The 19,298-nt window shown below is 29.4% G+C and overlaps 1 protein-coding gene across 2 annotated transcripts in view; it reads right to left on the minus strand.

Annotated features, from left to right (window-relative positions):
• LOC145843820 (uncharacterized) overlaps window positions 1–6,925 on the minus strand; it is a 41,298-nt gene extending 34,373 nt beyond the window's left edge. For both annotated transcript variants that reach the window (XM_082951057.1, XM_082951056.1), the window contains exons 1-2: window positions 3,807–6,925; window positions 60–137 (exon numbers count right to left, since the gene is read on the minus strand). In XM_082951057.1, coding sequence (XP_082807183.1) covers window positions 60–137; window positions 3,807–6,827 — 3,099 coding nt within the window. In that variant the 5' untranslated portion in view covers window positions 6,828–6,925. The remainder of the gene's footprint in view (window positions 1–59; window positions 138–3,806) is intronic.
• Between the last annotated feature and the right edge of the window lie 12,373 nt (window positions 6,926–19,298).

A 19,298-nucleotide genomic window follows, 5' to 3' on the forward strand; every position in this document is an offset into this window, starting at 1 on the left:
TTTAAAAGTTTTAATTTACAAAAACAAGAATGCTAACTTATGAAAGAAGCTAAACTCACATTGCACAATACTTTTAAGGAGTTGAGATATGATGTTTCTGTATCAAGTAAATCGTGTACCACATGCCATCTTAATTCCTGTAAAAAAATAACATTATAATAATAGTCTTAACATAAAACTAAGTCATGCAATATGACAAATGTAAACAGTGTATTATGTTTTTCAAACTGCTTTCTTTATTAAACAGTTTTATGTTTGTAGAGATAAATAATATTATATCAAACAGAGTGCTAATAGCTACGTTTGTATAGACTATAAAAAACAACTATTAAACAAATAAGCTTGTATCAAATTAAAACCTACAATTTAAGCAATTCATTTTTGCATACGCTACTTTACAGTTTTTAAAATAAGTCTTTTTTAATGACTCTAAACTTTATGCAAAACTTTGGTCCTGGTATAAGATAATTTTGCTATTAGTTTAGGGATATTTTTTAGCAAATGGCATTTTTATTACTAAAACTATTAAAAACTTATCTGTCTACCCTAATATAAAAACTACTTCAACAAACTCATTGTAATTTATTTAAATCCAAATAGAAAGCTAATATTAACCATGTTTTGAATAATTTTTATGTTTGGTTTATCTAACCAGTACTGTTAATTTTATACTTATTTAACATACTAATGTGTCTTTTGTTTTTTTTAATAATTTTGCATTTACAACCAGTAGTGCTCATGTCAATTTAAAAACAGATGTTTGTTAAAAGTCACAAAAATTATTTTCTGAAAGCAACCCATTTTAATATAGCTCATTAAAACAGATGGAATGAAACCTCAACGTCTTCTACAAAACAATCATCCTCAATATCAGTAGAAGTACTGGATTTTTCGTCTTCATTTTGCATGCTAAAAGCAAGTTCTGCTTTTTAAACTACAGACATTATATACAAAGTCTATGAATTTTGAAATGTTAAGTTCATATGCTTTCCTTTTTTTTTAATTTGGCTTATAAAATGTAAAAAAAAAATTTGTTTTAGAAAATAAATTTATTTCAGAACTAAACTTATCAGAAACAACAAACACAAAATTTGCTATGGAACATAGTTTCAATATGTTAACCCAGGTATAAAACTTTTCTCTACAAAAACTATCAAGATAAGATTGATAAAAGGTTGACTTAAAATTTACAACAAAATAACTGACTTAACAAATACTATAAAAAAGCTTCAGCATAACACACTCAATAAAAAGGGTTGTATACTAAAACCACATAAACAATAAATGATGTAATTGTCAAAGAATTTTTCAGGTGAATAAGTTTTAATTCAAAGTAGACAATAAATTGAAGGAATTATTTTCTAGCAGTAAAAAGTTTGAAAAAAACCAATTAGTGATATTCAATACACATTCTGCATTCTGGAGAACAAATAAATGTAAAAAACTAGAAATATTTTAGAAAAGTTTTAAACTGCTTAACTTGTACTTATAATTTATTTTAGTTATTAGCTTCATAATTGTTCTCTACTAAATTATGGTGACCATCAAAATGAAAATTAAAAAGTCTATCTTGAAAACTTTATATTAAAGTATGATAAAACTTGAAGAAAGAAACAAAATTTTTACAAGATAACTTGTTCAATTAGACTTATTTTGATTTTAATGACTTTCAAAAGTTAAAGCAACTTCTTCTCATTAACAATTTTATGTTTATAAAAGATTTAAAGTTGTATTTACCATGTTTAGTTACAATTTTTAAAGTATTTTACTCAAAGTTGTATGTAAAATTTTATACAACTAATTTTAAATATAATTACAGTGTAATTTCCAAATACTTATGTAAAATTTAGCAACTATATAATACATACATTGATTTAAAATAAAATTTAAAAAATCTTTAAAACAATGAAAACATTGTGAATTAAAAAAATTCTATCAATGTTTTTTACAGAAAACAAGTTTAGACCTGAGAGATTACAAACATTTCTGCTTAAAGCAAATTTCATTTTTTAAAAGTAATGTTTTTTTTAAACTCATTATACTTAATCTAATTTCAGCATGCTAAAAACAAAAAAAATCATTATATTTTAAAAATGATAACAGCAACTTAGTTCCAACTTATAGAACTTAAAAAGTTCTTTAATTTTCATTTTAAAGTGTTTCATAGTCTAAAATGTACAAAAAAATCCTAAAAATTTAAATACAACACTACTGTAATACCCAAACAGTGGCTTCTAATAACCAATTACCATAACAGTGGTTTACAAATTAATAAACAGCAATGCAGTAACTAGTTTACTTTCACTGAATAAAAAATTTACTTATACTGACGGTTATTCCCCTAAGTAGAACGTCATAAACGCTTCGAACATTCTTTTCTCTTTAACACTTATTAGTGGAAACTCTTTGAGATAAATTTTTTCAACTTCTCTTTAATTTGCTATCCAGCATAACTTTAAAGAGATAAGAATTTGCAAAAGAAAAAATATTCATGAACACACTTTGCTCTCTATGTATAAACTTCTAACCGCTTTTTAATCTAAATAGTATAAAACAAACTATTATGTAAACAAAATAACTTCAACTCACAAATATTAATCAAACACACTTTATATTTGAAATACACTTAATATATTGAAACTATATATTACTTTTTTTAAGTTGCCTTACTGTGTTAATAAAATATTTTCAAATAAAAACCTTAAAAACAATAAAAAGCAGGAATGGCTAAAAAGCAAACCTAGTAAATAGTTCAAACTAATGTTTTACATTTATACTATGCATGCAGTTCAGCTCATTTTGTTTTTATTTTTATTTTTTCAATTTAGCTTAAAGTTACATTTTTACCGAAAGTTTAAACAAAAAAAGTTTTACAAACAAAGATTTTTTATTTTTGGGAAACCAAAATTCCAAAACAAGTTGAAAATGATAAGATTTAAATATATTTTAAATTAACTGGAAATAAAAAATCAAAGTTAAATTTTGTCTTGTGTGCCACTTCATTTTAATTTAATAATTGTATTTTTAATAACTTATTAGTTTTTTCATTTTTATTAAAAAAATCAAAAAACATTTGTAAACCAATCTAGTATATAATTGTCTTAGTTATAAAAAAGTATAAACAATAAAAACAGAAAACAGTATTGATAGCGCGTTTGGGTTTATAATTAAGTTTTAAATAATGCATAAGATGTACAGTTATATTATAATTCTATTTTTGTTTTTTTATTGAAAGATTTAGTTGTACAATCTAAAAGATTTGTCTAACTTTAAGACATGTCCAAAAACAAATTAATCACGTATTTCATTATTAATTTACATATAATCTATTTAAAAATCAACAAAATTTCAACCTGCTTACGCCTTTTTTAAATCTAAAAATATATATTTATTAGCTTAATACTCAATGAGTTTTTATTCAACAAAAACTTTTGTTCAAACATCTGCTTCTTCTATACACTAATTTTTTTTGTTGTTTGACAATTTACTTATTAAGTTTACTTGAAACAATAAATTATACCTTAGTCAAAAGTTTATCTTATGCATAGTTTCGATTTTTACTAATTCAGTTTAGTGATTAACTTTATACAAAACACCTTTAAAGTTTAAGTTTAAAACAAAGATGACGGATTTACAGTTTAATTTCCAAACGTAAACTCTACATTAAAAAAAAAAACCAAAACAATAAACACTAAAATCTTTAAAACTTCTAAACCTAAAATAAAACCAACAAACATATGAATTAGTTCTAATTAATTATTTTACACACTTTAAAAATAGTTATCTTATTTTTAGATACAACTTACAGGTAAATACTTTCCCCTGAGCTCTCCGCTCGCGTTCAAGTTGTCGGCGCTCGTGGAAATCCCCTTCTTCGATCCCAGCAGCTCCTCGTCGTCCTTCATGTCTTCCAGCGGCTCTACGGTCGCGTACCTCCTACTTGCCTCAACGTAGCCGTCGGTCGGGTTGACGGGCGCGCTGCACGACCTGCTGTGCGAAATCACTTGTCCGGTGGGTGGCGCCGCATAGTCAGGCTGGTGGATGCTGACCTTGGAGGTGGATGAGGTCAGAATGTCGCACATCTCCCGGAACTGCTTCTCCTCCTTGCCCAGCTCGAACTGGTTCTCGAAGTCGGGGACTTCCCCGTGCAGCTTATCGGGAGCGTATATGTCGCCGCTGCTGCGGTGCGGCTTCAACGCCTCTTTCTTCTGCTGCTTTGAGCTCTGGAGGGTCTTGCTTATCTGGTACCTTTTGTACTTGTCCAACCCGCTTAAAGTGTCGTAGTTCTCGCTCATCAGCGGCTCACTGCACGAGTTTGGCCGCTTCTCCACCTCGACGTTGCTCAGCAGGCTGGCCTTCCTCACGGCGTTGGTGTTCGGGTCGCTGTGAGACTTCTTTTTTTGCGTTTTGGCATCCGCGCTCGCAGGGCGGGCCGAGTTTTTCTGCGAAGAGGTTGACGAGGAGATGGTGTCGGTGGCGGCGAACGAGTCGTAGCTTTCTTCTTCCTGCTTTTCCTCCTTGCGGTCGGCGGTTTCACGGATCAAAAGCTTGTCGTCCGAATCCTCAACTTTCTCGCTTGCTATCGGTGGCTCCAGCAACTTCGAGTACTGTTCGCGGTCGACCTGAGCCGGAGTTTTAGACTCGGCGTTCTTGTCGGCGTCGTCGTAGGCGATGTTCCGGAACTCGTTGAGAACCTCGTCGATTTCGATCACTGCCTCGTCGTAGTCCGCGCTGCTGATCTGCTTGTGGCTCGGCTTTCTGGTGGGCAGCGCCGTCGACATTGATACCACGCTGTCTTTGCGTTGGGAAGTTCTGTTGATTTCGTCGTTTATGTTTCTGGAGCTGCCTAAATTTGCGAGCGATGGATTTATTTTGTCAAAGTTGAAGCTGTTCTCTTTTTCGTAGTGGACGTTTTGGTTTTCTTCGATGCTTTTCATGTCCTGAGTGATTTTGGAAAACTTTTTTAGTTCTTCTTCCAGGGGATTGTTTAGCTCACTGTCGCTGAAGTTAAGAAACGGATTTGTGCATTTCTTTGTTTCAACTGCAGACTTTTCATCTTCTTTTGAGTTGGTATTATTGATTTCTAAACTTAAATGTTGGTTCGTATCTTTTTCATCTGATTTATTAACATCTTTCTCGACATTTGTGATTAAACAGTTGTCGGTTTTAGCACAAGCAAATGTTTTGTCTGTTATGGAATTCTCTTCACTTTCTTGGCTAAGGTTATTTTTTCCTAAAAGTTTTTCTGTGTCCTTATCTCTCGGCCAAAAGTGCTCCCCTATCTTCTTAGCTTTCGCCAAGGGCCTAGCAATGACCAAAGCATTACGAGAATTTTCGTTTTCAGACTCTTGTTTTGTATCCTTTTCTTCGTTTAGACTTAAATCAGCGTTGCTTGGGAATCGATCTATGTTTTTACTTTGTTTGTCTGAACCCTTCCGCTCAACTGGTTTGTTTCCATTATGAAGTTTTTCAGTCGGACAAGGAGAAGTTTTTTTTAATTGATTACTTTGCAAAAACTTGTTGGAGCACGGCTGAACACTCGACGGTTTCTTAACAAAGCCTCTTTTCGAATCGTTCCTGGGCGGCGTTTTAATGGGCGTCGTCGTATGGTTATCGAGCGAAACGGTCTCCTTGAAACCCGGAAACTTTTCCTTTCTAGAATTACTGGCGGGCTTGAAGTTTCTGAAAGCGCCCTGTTGATTCCCGCCAAAATTTTTCCCGCCAAACTTCTTTGGGTCGCTGGCCAGGTCGTAGGTGGGCCTGAAGTTGGCCGGAAGGGTCGAGTACTTGTCCTCGTCGCTTAACTCGTTGCTCAGCATGAAAATCTGCTTCGCCCACGGGTGGCTCCTCTTGATCATGGAGGGAGGGATGTTCATGTTCAGGTTCTTGTCCCTACCAGTTCCTCCCGCCTTCAACTCCTTCGACCTCCGCTGCCGGCGGTAGCTGGTCTTTTTGGCTTCGGTTTTGGCGGGCAAGACGTTCTCGGCCGAGAGCTGCTGCTTGAGCAGGTGCGGCTTCTGTTGCTGCTTGGTCCCGACCATCCTCGCGCGCATCCTCCTGTTCCTCCGCTGCTCCCGCGCGTTAACCTCCTCCGCTTCTGGCGCTTTGCTCTTTTGGCTCTCCTGCTTCTTCGGTGTCTCGTTTTCGCTGCTGCTGCTGGAGACGTTGCTGTTGTGGGATTTCCCCCCTTCCTTGTGGAGCTTCCTGGTGTACACTTTGCGGGCTCCGGCACTGCCAGGCTTGCTGTTTGTCAGGCTGATCGTTTTCGCCTCCAAATTCTTCGCCGAGATGGTCACCACCTTTTTCACTGTGGAGTCCGTCACCAAGCTGCCTGAAGATTTGATCTTGTTCAGTCCTCGCTGCCTCCTGCTTCTCGGCTCGCTCTCCTCATGCTTGTGCGGTTTCGAGCTTTCGAGCGCTTTCGGCTGCGCTTTCGGTTTTTCCTTGCCCTCGACCTCCCTGCTCGACGCTTCGTCCTTTTTCTTGCTCGAGCCGATGAAAATGGTCGAAGTGTGGCGCTGTTTCGCGCCGCCGCTCGGCTCGGGAGTTTTCGGCTCAGGGGCTTTTTTCTGATTCTCGTCCGTCTGCCTGCAAAAAGCTTCTACGAGCGACGGTTTCGGCTCGTCGTCTTTTTTGGGTTCCGCCTGAACTTTCGTCGCCGTGGTGACGATCTCAAAGCACGCCCCAGCCCCTTCCTTGACCACCGGCTTAATCACAAACTGGTTGGCGGTGGTGTTGGCGGCAAAGTGGTGCGCAAAGCTGATGCTCGGTTTAGGGGTTTCCCCAATGTTTCGGCTTTCGGCTGCTTTTCGGTCATTTTGGCTCATCTCGTTGAAGTAGTGCTTTTCGAATGAGCTGTCATCACAAATACTTTTAATTGTTTTTTCGTTTTTGTTTTTTTGTCAGTTGTTTTAAACTACATAAAATTAAGTGTCTGCATAACAAAAGTTATTTATAGCATCAAGCTGCTAATAAAATATTACATTATACTTGATTTAGATAAAAAACTTTTAAAAACATTATAAACAAACTTCAACAGTTGTTTATATTTATGCATAATTACTTTAAATTAATAAAACTCGTAAGTAAATCAGACGACAAATTAGTAGTAAAAGAAGTATTTAATAAAGCATTTGTAAAAGAAGTTAACCTGCTTGTTAAGAAAAATCTTATTGACTATTTTACATAGAAAAAAGTTATAAATGATTTGTTTATATATAAATCTTAAATATAATTAAAATCTAAAAACATGTTTTACACAAAAGCAACAACAAAAACTTACTTTTTATAATATACAAAAGTCGATTTTAATTTTTATCAAGTTAGATTTTTATTAGTATGTATCATTAAAGTATTTGAACAATTGTAAAACTTTCTGTCGTATTTTTTATCAGATTGAAAAAAAAGACTAATATTTTACGGAACATATTCCATTGGATTAAACTATTTTTTGTTTAAATTTTATTTTTATTTTTGAGTAGGTTAAATAAAATAATCAGTTTTTAGATTAAGGTAATTAAACGTAATAAAAATAATTAAGTTTACACTACAAACATATTTCATTGTTGTTATCAATTCTAATGATCAGGCTAATTTTTAGAGGAATTTTTATTGTTTTAGATTTTTGGATTATTTATTTATTAGTTCTTTTAGTGTAAAACTTGAAAACAATTATGGTTATAGATTTAAATTTTAAATCAAGCTAAACGTTTTATTTTTAGTAAGAAATAAAAAAAAAAAAAAGTTTGAAAAAAACTATTCAATTTTTATTTTATGTCACTCGTAAGTTTGTTTTGAAGCTCTATAGATCAGCATAAATTTTTTTATTTTAATAATATGAAACAGTGAACGTATTTTTTAATGAGAATTTTGTTTTGATTGAAAAATTGTGATAGAAAAAACTGTATCATTTAATAAAGATGATTGAAATAACATTTAAAAAAAACATTTTATGTAACAAATTACATACGTAAAACATTTGAAATGACGTATTTTTAACTTAATATCGTTTATTTATTTACAAGTTATATTTATTACGACCAGTTTTGAAAAGCTTGCCAAGCTCTTCTAACCTATTTTTCACTGTTTTAAGTTTTATTTTTTAGCTAATTTAAAAGTTGTCATTTTTAATGAACGTTTTCAAAGTAAGTTTAAGTTTGATTAAAACTCAACAAAAATAACTTGGTTAAAAGACAGCATAAAAATGTTTCCAAAAATTTATTTATAACATAAAACACTGATTAATTAAAAGCAATGAAAATATTTTATGTTTTTCCTCTCTTTTTGGTACAAAAATTTTCAACGAAATTTACTTAATTTAAATTTTTATTATTTTAGCTAGCAAAACAGTCTTCAACAAAATCAACAAACTTTACAAAACCAAACAACCTCCAAATCAAAAAAAAAAATCAATTTCTTATCAAAAAGCCGAACGAAACATACATATCACTAAATACGCGATTTTTGACGCTCCGACGGTCACGGACCAGTGGTTTTCGCATATTTTTTTCACTGTGTTTGTACGAGTTTTTCTACACTTTTTTTTATATCATACGACGCCAGTTAACATCAGAAAAGCTGCTTTTGAATGGCACCACTACCATGTTTGCTTTAGGCTAATATTTTGTATACACAACGAGCACATAAGAAACGTTCTTCTCAACGCTGAAACAAATAGCTCATTATTAATAAAACTATGTTTTTCTTTTGTGTACGTTTAGAATTTTCTGTGCAAAACGTGTTTTCTGCTTGCTTGGCATTCTGAAATCGACTTGCAAAACTGCTGCCATCAAAACAACTGCTTTCTAAAGATAGTCTGCGCTCACAGCAAAATCACCTTTTAAACTTCGAAAAAAGTTCGAAAAATTCGTGCTACTTTGAGTGTGGATTTCATGCAAGGCGCCGTCAGAAGCAAAAAAAAAACAAGCAAGTTTCGTTTGACGAAAATTCCTTTTGCAATAAAGACCCCGCGGGCCTCAGCGCAGCCCGCAAAACACAAAAAAAACTGTGCGGAGCGTCTCTCGTGCCAAGTCATGCGTTGCGCTTTCGTCGCGCTCGAGCGCACAAGAATGCGTTGCATATGCGACGGGAAGTTTGGTAATTTTCAGACGCTCTGAACTTTAAGCACGGTGATGTGTTGAGTGTAAGTTCGTCTTTGCTTGGATGCTGTTGCAAAGTTACGCGAATCAAAGTGTGGAGTTTTTTAAAGTGTGATAAGGTTTAAGCAAAATATCGGAAAATTATGGACAAGTAGGTACTTGAAGCTAATATCTGCATATAAGAAAAATACAAATAAATATGTATTTACACAATGCATTTAACTATTTATGGTGGGTACCGCATTTAAAGTTTCTAACAACTGTTGTACTTCGATGTGCTATATTAGAAACGCAGAGACTTTAAAATTAATTCATTTTTATATAATATTATATACAAGCATGTATAAATATGAAAAATTGAAATATCTTCTTCTAATCAAATTTCAATGTTTTATTTTTCTTATTCGTCCCAAAACACAACTTTGGTCTCTAAGTTTTAACATTCTAATAAAACTTGATGAAACCAGGTCTTTTTGCTACAGTTAGAGCTTTGTAATTCTTGAGACGGTAAAACGTTTTCTTTTATTTAAGAACTGAGGCATACCAGTGGTAAAACTGAGAAAGTTAAATAAACAAACTTGAGTTCAAATGTTTGTCGTTTGTTTCATAATGCAACTATTTGTTTTAATATTTCTCATAAGTCTTTATTTTATTGCACGATTACTGTTATTGCAGAACATAGGTTTGTTTTCTTTGAAATACTAGACAATAACATTAATAAACTTTGTTTACTTGTAAAAACATGAAAGTCTAAAAGTAAACTACATAACTATAAAAATTTGACTTAAAGTCGCAAATCCTAGAACTTTTTTTTAATTTTGCTTGTATGTACTTAATTGAACTTGTATATTTGTCCATGTTATATGTTTTAAACATGTTTTAAAACAGATCCCATATTTGTTTTTCTCATTAAATTTTGTAGTTTAAAAACAAAAAACCTGAAGCTTTATACAAAAAGTATAAAACTAGAAAATTATACTTTTATCATCTAAACAACTTTGTTTAAGACAATTTATAGGTACTTGTTGTATTTTGTTTATTTTATTTTTCAAATTTTATACCATCACATAACCGAAATTAATTTAAATGATTTTCAGTAAAGTAAATGTGTTTTATGCAATAAAAGAAAACTTTTTTAAAAGTTGTTTAACTTTAGAAACGGTCGATTTGTTAGACAAACTGTTTTATATAAAAAACAAAAACATAAACATGGTTTTTAATAATACCAGTAAATATAAAAATGCGTAATACTGTTTAAAGTTTTATTTATAAATCTAATGTACGAAACACTTCTCAGTAACTAAATTAATTAAAACTATTTGAAAATTTAATGTGCATTATAGTTTTATAGGCTGTTCAAGATACAACATACCTGTAAGTTTAGTTTTAACTTTAACCTTTATTGCATTTAAAATGTATTACAACAACTACAACACTTTTCAATTATCTTTTTGCTAAAGAATAAAAAAACAAAAAAAAACAGTGTGTTTAATTTTAGTTTTAATTAAAAAAACTTATTAGTTATAAGGTAAATGAAAAGTCTCATCTAGATTACCTAATACAACCGGTTCTTTAATTTTTTCAAAGTACTAATGGTTGATAAAAAAATGAACAAAAATCTGCTTTTAAAGCTTTTATAAATTTACTTGTATGTTTTAAATAATCTTTTGATAACAAAACAGTTATATGCAAACACTTATCACAGAAATTCATCGATATTGGAGATAGTATTTTTTTTTCGATGATATAAATGTGGTTTCCCATGTAAATGTTATATATATTTTTAAAGCAACATAGAATTTATCTACACACAAGTATACGGAAGCTAAAATCGTTATATACGCATTTAAAGACACAGACTGCCTTAAAAATAAGGTTAAATAGTTAATGTCTACTTATAGACAGATGTGAATAATTATTCTTAAAACTTAGTAAGTTTTAGTGTTTAAAAACGTTTTGCTAAATTTAAGTTGGTTTGTTCTAAAAAGGGTTCGGAAAACTGCGGCCTAGGAGGTATTGTTCAGTTAAAAACATACTTTTAAAAAAATAATATTTTATTGCAGTAAAAGCTTACAATTAAGGTGCATGTTTGATAAGTACTAATAACTACTTAATTATTGCTTATTTTATCACACTTTTAATAAAATTAATATTTACATTTATTTAGTGTATTAAAAAAAAGTATCAAGTACAATTAACAAAGGTTTAAGACATATTTTAGATATTCCGGGGTCAGTTATTAACAGTAAAAAAGTTACGTTGTAATTAAAATTACGACTGCGGCCTGCGGAGATTTTTTTTTTGGCCCCGACAACCAAATGCCTGCCGTCTCTTGATAAAGAGTAATGTATAACTATTTGAAAGTTAAATATTTTTTAGTAAAAACTGCTTATCATAACTAACAACAGGATTTGTGATCCTAGTGGATTTGAACCGTTTTATTTTTGTAAAAAACTTGAACTTATTTTGTTTAATTTTTAGCAACTAATAAACTGTAGAGCTCCTGTTTAAGTAAAAAATCTAGTGGGTGAATTTTATTAAGTTTAATTGCTTTTTCATCGAATATTATTAAATAAGTTATAATTATTATAACACTTATTAAGATTTGTAGCTTACTCTTCAAGTTTATACATAACTAATTTATATAATGTTACACAAGTTTTTTTTTTTAATTTTTTCAGTTTACCAAAGGTTTTTAAAACTTTTATGTCAAAAATTTTCTAGAAATTGGAAAAAAAAGTAAACACATATTTGTAAGCAAATACTATTGTATCATTCTTTTAAGTGCATACAAAATTTACAAGAAAACATCTGCAAGTTTTTATGTTAAATTTTTCAATTTTTAAACTCTTATGAACTGAAAATTATAAAGAAGTACTATTCGAATGAACTTTTTTATCAAATATATTTTGCAATTTCAATCATATTGGGTAAAATACTTACTTATTGCATTTGTTATTATAAACTTTTTTTGACTTACGAAAATAAAATATTTGGAATAGTTTTATGGTAATTTATATACATTTACTTACTACTTCTGTAATTTTTATCATTCTTACAATTTATTACTTGTTTTTAAACACAGTACTGAAAGGTATCAGATTAGTAAAAGGTTGGCAAATTGTAGCCCTTGAGTCAAATGCGTGGTACTTATTAGATAAAAACATAATTCTTTAAAACAATAAAGTACAAATTTTTTGTGATAATAACATTCAATTAGGCTCTTTACTACCGCTCTATCATTGTTTTTTTTTACTATTTTGGTTTAAAAAAGTACTTTATTATTAGTTACTGTAGCCATTTTAAACAAAATGCGGCCAGCCAGCGAAATACTTAGTCTATTCAATGCGGCCAGCGAGCAAGCTACGATAGAAAAATTGGTCCTCGAACCATAAAAGGTTACCGACCCCTTGACAAAATAATAACATTTCCATCATTAATTTATATAAAGTACTTATCCTCCTTATATATTATTAAAATTTTAAACTCAACATACTGTATGCTTCTTACCAATTTTCAACAATAAAATCTAGTCAAATAGATATTGACTACTCAGGCTTAACTTTATGTGAGGCTTAAAAAATCAATTTGATCTAGGACCATCGCTATACCCTCGTACTTAGGGTGACACTAGAACAGTTAAAATTCTTAGACACTAATTTAGTAATTCAAAAAATTTAATTAAACTCAAGCTTAACGTTGTAGGCAAATTTTAAAAGCGAAATCTTAATTCAAGCGCACATAAAAAACAACTTCTTCGAAAATTCGCTGAGCTGTACAGAAAACGCGCACGTGTTTTGAGCAAAATGGTCATATTCTAAATTGAGGTTTTGTAATAAGGTTACTTTGAAAACAAAAATAAAACTTTTTAGATAGTGTGTTTTTAATTTTATAGGTGGGAAAAATGCACCACCTCACGAACCGGTATTTAATGAAATTTGTGTGTGGACGCTAGTTAGAAAACAAACGGTATATAACTCAGAATATTTAAAAAGTTAAATGAAGACAAATCACAATGATAACTTAAAGAAAAATTAACATGTTGATGTCTAATATTTTTCTGCATTGTAAGTTTGAAAGTTCACCGTATTAACTAGAGAGTTTTGTAACTAATTTCCTTGGAAAAATATCTCATAAACAACAAAAAATAGAATTTTTAACAATATAAGCAGCTTTAAAACAAATTCAGCTTTTTTTGCACCTGACGAAATGAAGTTAACCTTAAAGTTGTTAAAAAATTATATAACAATTAACTAATATGTACTTCAAAGCTAAAAATTTGCTTAAACAAGAACTTTTCATGAAAATAAGCAAATTAGCTAAGTATTAATACTGGTTTAACGATTTCAAAACTATTATTTTAAGTAAAAAAAAATGTCCTAATTTTGAATTTTTATATAGCAAGAAATAAAAGCAGAATAATGAGAATATTAAATAAGGTATATCAGAAATTAATTATAAACTATCAAAACTTAAATGATATATGACAAATGTACAGTAATCTTCCTTTATTGTACCAACATATGTTTCTGTGTGTTAACGAATCAACACACTTCAACTGCGTTCTGTAAAAAAAAATAATTACTGTAATGAACAAATAGAAGCATAGAATAAAGTAGTTGTATACATGTTTTCATTAAAATAAATTTTTTTCTACAGATAATAGTTAATAATAGGTAAAATACTTAATATTAAATCCGACTGTTATAAAACTATATAAATTTGTGATTATTAAGTCTAAAATAAGTAAAGTAAACTAAAATACACAACAAAACAACAAATCATAATATAAAAAAATAACTCACGTTAATGGAAAGAATAACTATGACATATAAAGATAGATATCCCAATAATGACCCAGAAACGCTTAAGCTCATTATCATCCAGTGAAGAAATATTTAATGAAAAAAAAGTTCCATATGAAAGTATATTTAGAAAAATGGTTTTAATTGTAACTTAAAATACATGAAAACAAACAATAATACTAATAATAATAATATTTTTAACGGTAATAACGATAATAAACATATTAATGACAGTAATAAAAGCATCATTAATAATAACAATAATATTAATAATAATTATATTAACGATAATAATACTAGTTATAAAGTAACAGTAATAATGATTATAACGTTAATAATATTGTGAAAAATGTTAATAGTAACAATAACATTAATAACAATAATTGTAGTAATAATAAAAATAACTATAATAATGATATTAATAATAACAGTATCACTAGTGAAAATTATATTAAAGTAATAAAAAAATAATAAGTCTCGTAATAGCCGTGTGTTGTGGTATAATCCAGCATACTGTTCTAGTATTAACGTAAACTTGGGTAAAGAATTTTTAAGATTAGTAGATAAACATTTCACAAATAATCATTGTTACCGTAAAATATTTAATAGAAAAACTTTAAAAATTTCTTATAGTTGCATGGATAATGTAAAGTCAATGATACAATCACATAATAATTTTGTTTTATCTAAATATAATGAGTTGACAGCACAAATTTTAAAAACAATATTAAACATAACACTATTAAAGATAATAACAACTATTCAGATAATACACACGTAATTAATATTAGTTTAGACAGAAACTGTAACAATTGTAAAAATAACAAGGTTAATATAAACAATAATGATAACATTAATCTAAATAATAAAAACAATTATAATAGACCTATAACTATAAGTATCAGTAAAAACCTTAATAAAAATATAAACTCAATTGTACCTAATGATTCATGTTCCAATAACAATAATAGTTTAATTGGAAGCCTATGTTCAAATCACAGATAAATCGAGCTTTTTACCTACTACGCCCAAGAGAGCTAGTAGGGTTTTTACTGCAGGTTTATACTTAGCATATGACCATTTTGTTCTTGTACATTTTAACTTTCATATATAACACAGTTTACTTATTAAATATTTAAAATATCTGTATGGGATATTTAATTTAAGCACCCGACTGCTGCTTTATCAATCAATTATTTTAATAATTTTTAATACAATATATATGTAATTTAAGTCATTGTGATTTTATGTATGTCGCTGTAACTTAATTATCGGTCAGTACTTTGTAAGCTCAATAACAAGTTAGGTTTTTTTTTGTGTTTTGTTTTCTTAAATTTTTTCATTTTTGATTTTTACATTTGAACTTAATCTGCTTCCTAATTGTATATAACTTTGATTTGATCATTACAAACATTTAAAATATAACATACATGTTACATAGAGTTTCTGTGACTTTTATTGTCTTCACCGTTGTTAAGTTTATTAAATTTTATTGATACACTAACTAATGGTTAATGTTTTATTTTGTTCAAAATAGATTACAAACATAAAAACTAAATCAACAAACTTTGCACTACAAATTAAATAACCTCATTTATATTGTGACGTAATTATTAGATGTAATGAATGTATTTCGTACATTCATTAACAACAGTAAAATTTGAATCAGTTATTCTTTCCATTAACGTGAGTTATTTTTTTATATTATGATTTGTTGTGTATTTTAGTTTACTTTACTTATTTTAGACTTAATAATCACAAATTTATACAGTTTTATAACAGTCGGATTTAATATTAAGTATTTTACCTATTATTAACTATTATCTGTAGAAAATATTTTATTTTAATGAAAACATGTATACAACTACTTTATTCTATGCTTCTATTTATTCATTACAGTAATTATTTTTTTACAGAACGCAGTTGAAGTGTGTTGATTCGTTAACACACAGAAACATATGTTGGTACAATAAAGGAAGTTTACTGTACAATTTGTTTTTATTTATATTCCAGTGAAGTTACTTCACTAGGATCTTTTGTTAGCAAGCGATTAAACCTATATTTTTGAACAATTATATGACAAATGTTCTTATTTACTTTTTTTCATTAAGCAACATAAATTTTTTTTATCTAATACAAATATCGATCTTTTTATTTTTACATTGATTTGATGAGCAAGAAATGAATAGTTAAGGATTTTTTTTTTTCTTTTATCAGATCAAAGTAGAACTAAATTTTTAAAAGTGTTAGGGACTACCAAGGAGATCAAGATGGCAAAATTTATAAAATTAGTTGGTTTTTCTTATATTACGTAATCATGCTTAAGATTTTGAAAACGCATTAAAATAAGTGTGTAGCTTTAAAACACACAATGGAATTATTTATTTTATGACTAATTGAATAAAACTACAACTTATTTTTTTTGTAAACAATTTAACTTTTATTTGTTTTTACAGTTTGTTTGCAAGCTAAAAAATAACGTTGCAGGCTGGATGTCTTGCTTAGCGCGAGGAATCCGGTCCGAGGGTCGTATGTTGCCCACCCCTGGTATATACCAAGCTGTCTTAAATATTTAGCGTAATTTTACTTTAAAGTAACGTAGTAGATACGGCTTAACAACTTTTTAATTGTTTTAACGAGTTGAAAAACCTTTATTTTTTTAAATGCGTAATTTATTTTTATTTTGCTATCAAGTACAGATATTTGATGTAAAACATTGAGCTAAAAATAATTAGCAAAAAGAGTTTGAGTAACGTTTTTTTTTAAGCGAACGATTTAGTAGTTTCGGAATTGCTAATTCAAAAAAATACTAATATTTTTCTGTCGAGCAGTACAATTTTTATGCATTTTAAAAGTGGCAGTGTTACCGTCGAAACTGAATTTTCAAGATTTTGCTTTTCAATTAAACATATAAGTGGCAAAAACAATGTAGATGTTATTGAAATTTTTATCGAACAGTGTTCAAAACTTGTTCAATATACTAGGTGCACGAAATTTTATTTAAGTTTAATGTGATTGAACCAAAGTTCTAGTTCAACTTAAAGGTGTATTTAAACGCTAGAAGTAATTAAAAAAAAGTAATTAGCTCATCAAGCACAAACGTCCACTTCATGATTTGTCATCACAACCCGTCTGTACATTGATGACATGTACAGTCTTTCGGTTGTCTTGTGGTCTGATGATCGAATTGGTATGATCAAACCTTGTTAACTCGAGCTTGTCTCACGGCATACGAAATTCCAGGCTTCGACTCTTTTGAGTAGACTTTCGCCATTGTTTTCGTTAAGCAGCACAAATAAGCAAAATAAATTTATCAAAACTTATCTGTAACGAAACAGTTAAACAAAGAATCCACGAAATTGTTTTTTAAATAAGCTAAAGTATCTGACCTTAAACTCCATAAATATCTTAAATTAATAAATATTTACTCTATCTAAAATAAAACTTTAGTTTTACTTCTAACTTGATGGTATTTTTATTGAGTTTAAGGTGGTTTATTGTTGCAAAAAAATTCGAAAGTACAGTAAACTTTGTTAGTAATAAACAAACTTAGTAATTAATAAACACTGATTCAATTAGAATTGTTTAAGTGAGAGACACATTGTTTTGATAATAAAATTTAAAGTTGTATTGTTCACCTTATTTATAAATTGAGAACTTTTTTGAATTGTAAACATAAAAAATTGCAAGATATGTATTATTTACAAACAAGAATTTTAGTCAATTTAAAGCAGTGTATAAAATGAAAGTATGGTAACAGTCGCGGCAATGTATTTGAGACAACTTTACATATATTACAGTAACCTACCGTAATATTAACAAGCTGCCTACCGTACAGTTTCGCTTATATAATAAATTAAGACCTTATCGCACCATTTTTCAGGGTTACTGACCAAATAAATTTATGTTACCGAGAAACTTTTTTTCAAAGCCTAATTACACATCAATCTCGGGTAGTAAGCTTAACAGTCAAACCATATAAAAGTGTGGTACTCAGGTTTAAGATGTGGTTCGGTTTTGAGTTGAAGTGGTGACGGAAAACTTTCGCTATTTGTGCATCCTTCGGAGGGTATCGCGCCTGCGAACTTTTGCACAAATATTGAAAGATATCCTCTTGGCTTGGGTAATTTAAAATTCTCAAATGATACAGGATTTAGTATACTTACTAAGTTTTAAGCGTAGTTAGGTTTGAATAACAAAAATCGGAATGGCAAAAAAAAAATTTACTTATGAACGACTTATTTTAAACTTCTGCTATTCTACAGAAATAGTTTTCGTCTTATTTTACCTACATAAAAGAAGAGACTTTTACATTTTATTTGCATTGATTATAAAACCAAAATATCTTATATTTTACATAATTTGCTCGTGTTTTGTTAATTTTTTTATTTTACATGATCGTTGCGTCGTAATCCAATAGTCTCATTTATTAGAAATTTGATAATACTTTACTAACACTTCTATCCGGATTTAATGTTAACTAAAATATGGTCTACAAAGAGGTTTTTTTGCAGCTGAGACTCGGTATTACGATAAACATACTGTTTGTAGTATTGAGTTGTCTTAAACACATTGCCGACACTGTTACCATAATTTAATTAAACTTCTCACTTTAATAAAGTCTATATTTTACTTGCTTGTAAAGTTTGACTTGAGGTCATTTTCATTAGAAAAGTATTGGTGAACAAACTTCTTAGATAACTGAAAAGTATATTCAAACTTGTGATTTATTTCATCTTTCTCTTCAAGAATTTAGTATCAATTATACCAAGCTTCATCAGTTTGTTATTATTTAAACTTAACCATTTACACTATTGTTACTCATACACTAATTAAATATTTAAATTTTTAGCTATGGTCAGATAAACACACTGTTATTTACTATTGACTTATTTACTTGTACTTCAGTGCATTCATTGCAAACAACATAATTTATTTTTGAAAATATTATGGGGTCTTGTCGCTTATAAGGTAGGATAAGTATTAAATTTATTGTGAACAAAGCTACAATCAAAACTTTAATTACAATATATGTTCTACTCGAGATTTATTTTACCTTCCTCTCAACAAAATCAAAGTTAGATCCAGTTTCATATTAATATTTAATTGTTCTATTCTTATTTCTATACAATTATTTGAAAGTTTTACATCTTTTCTATGGTTTCTCTTGAATAGCGTTTGTTTATAAATCTAAAACATTATCATGCTTCAATTTTGTTATTTCGTAATTTACTTCTAGTCCAAAGTTTAGTTAAGACTGAATAGAATTTTATATATGTTTAGTATTTCTCGCAGTTTAGATATCCAACATCTTTTACTAGTTTTTCGACGACTAGAGTTTCAGTTTGATTTGTCTTCATTAGAGTAAATATATTTTCAGTCTTGTATAAAAGAA

Source organism: Thalia democratica, chromosome 9, assembly GCF_965202585.1.
Source record: "Thalia democratica chromosome 9, ktThaDemo2.hap1.1, whole genome shotgun sequence".
Classification (NCBI taxonomy): domain Eukaryota; kingdom Metazoa; phylum Chordata; class Thaliacea; order Salpida; family Salpidae; genus Thalia; species Thalia democratica.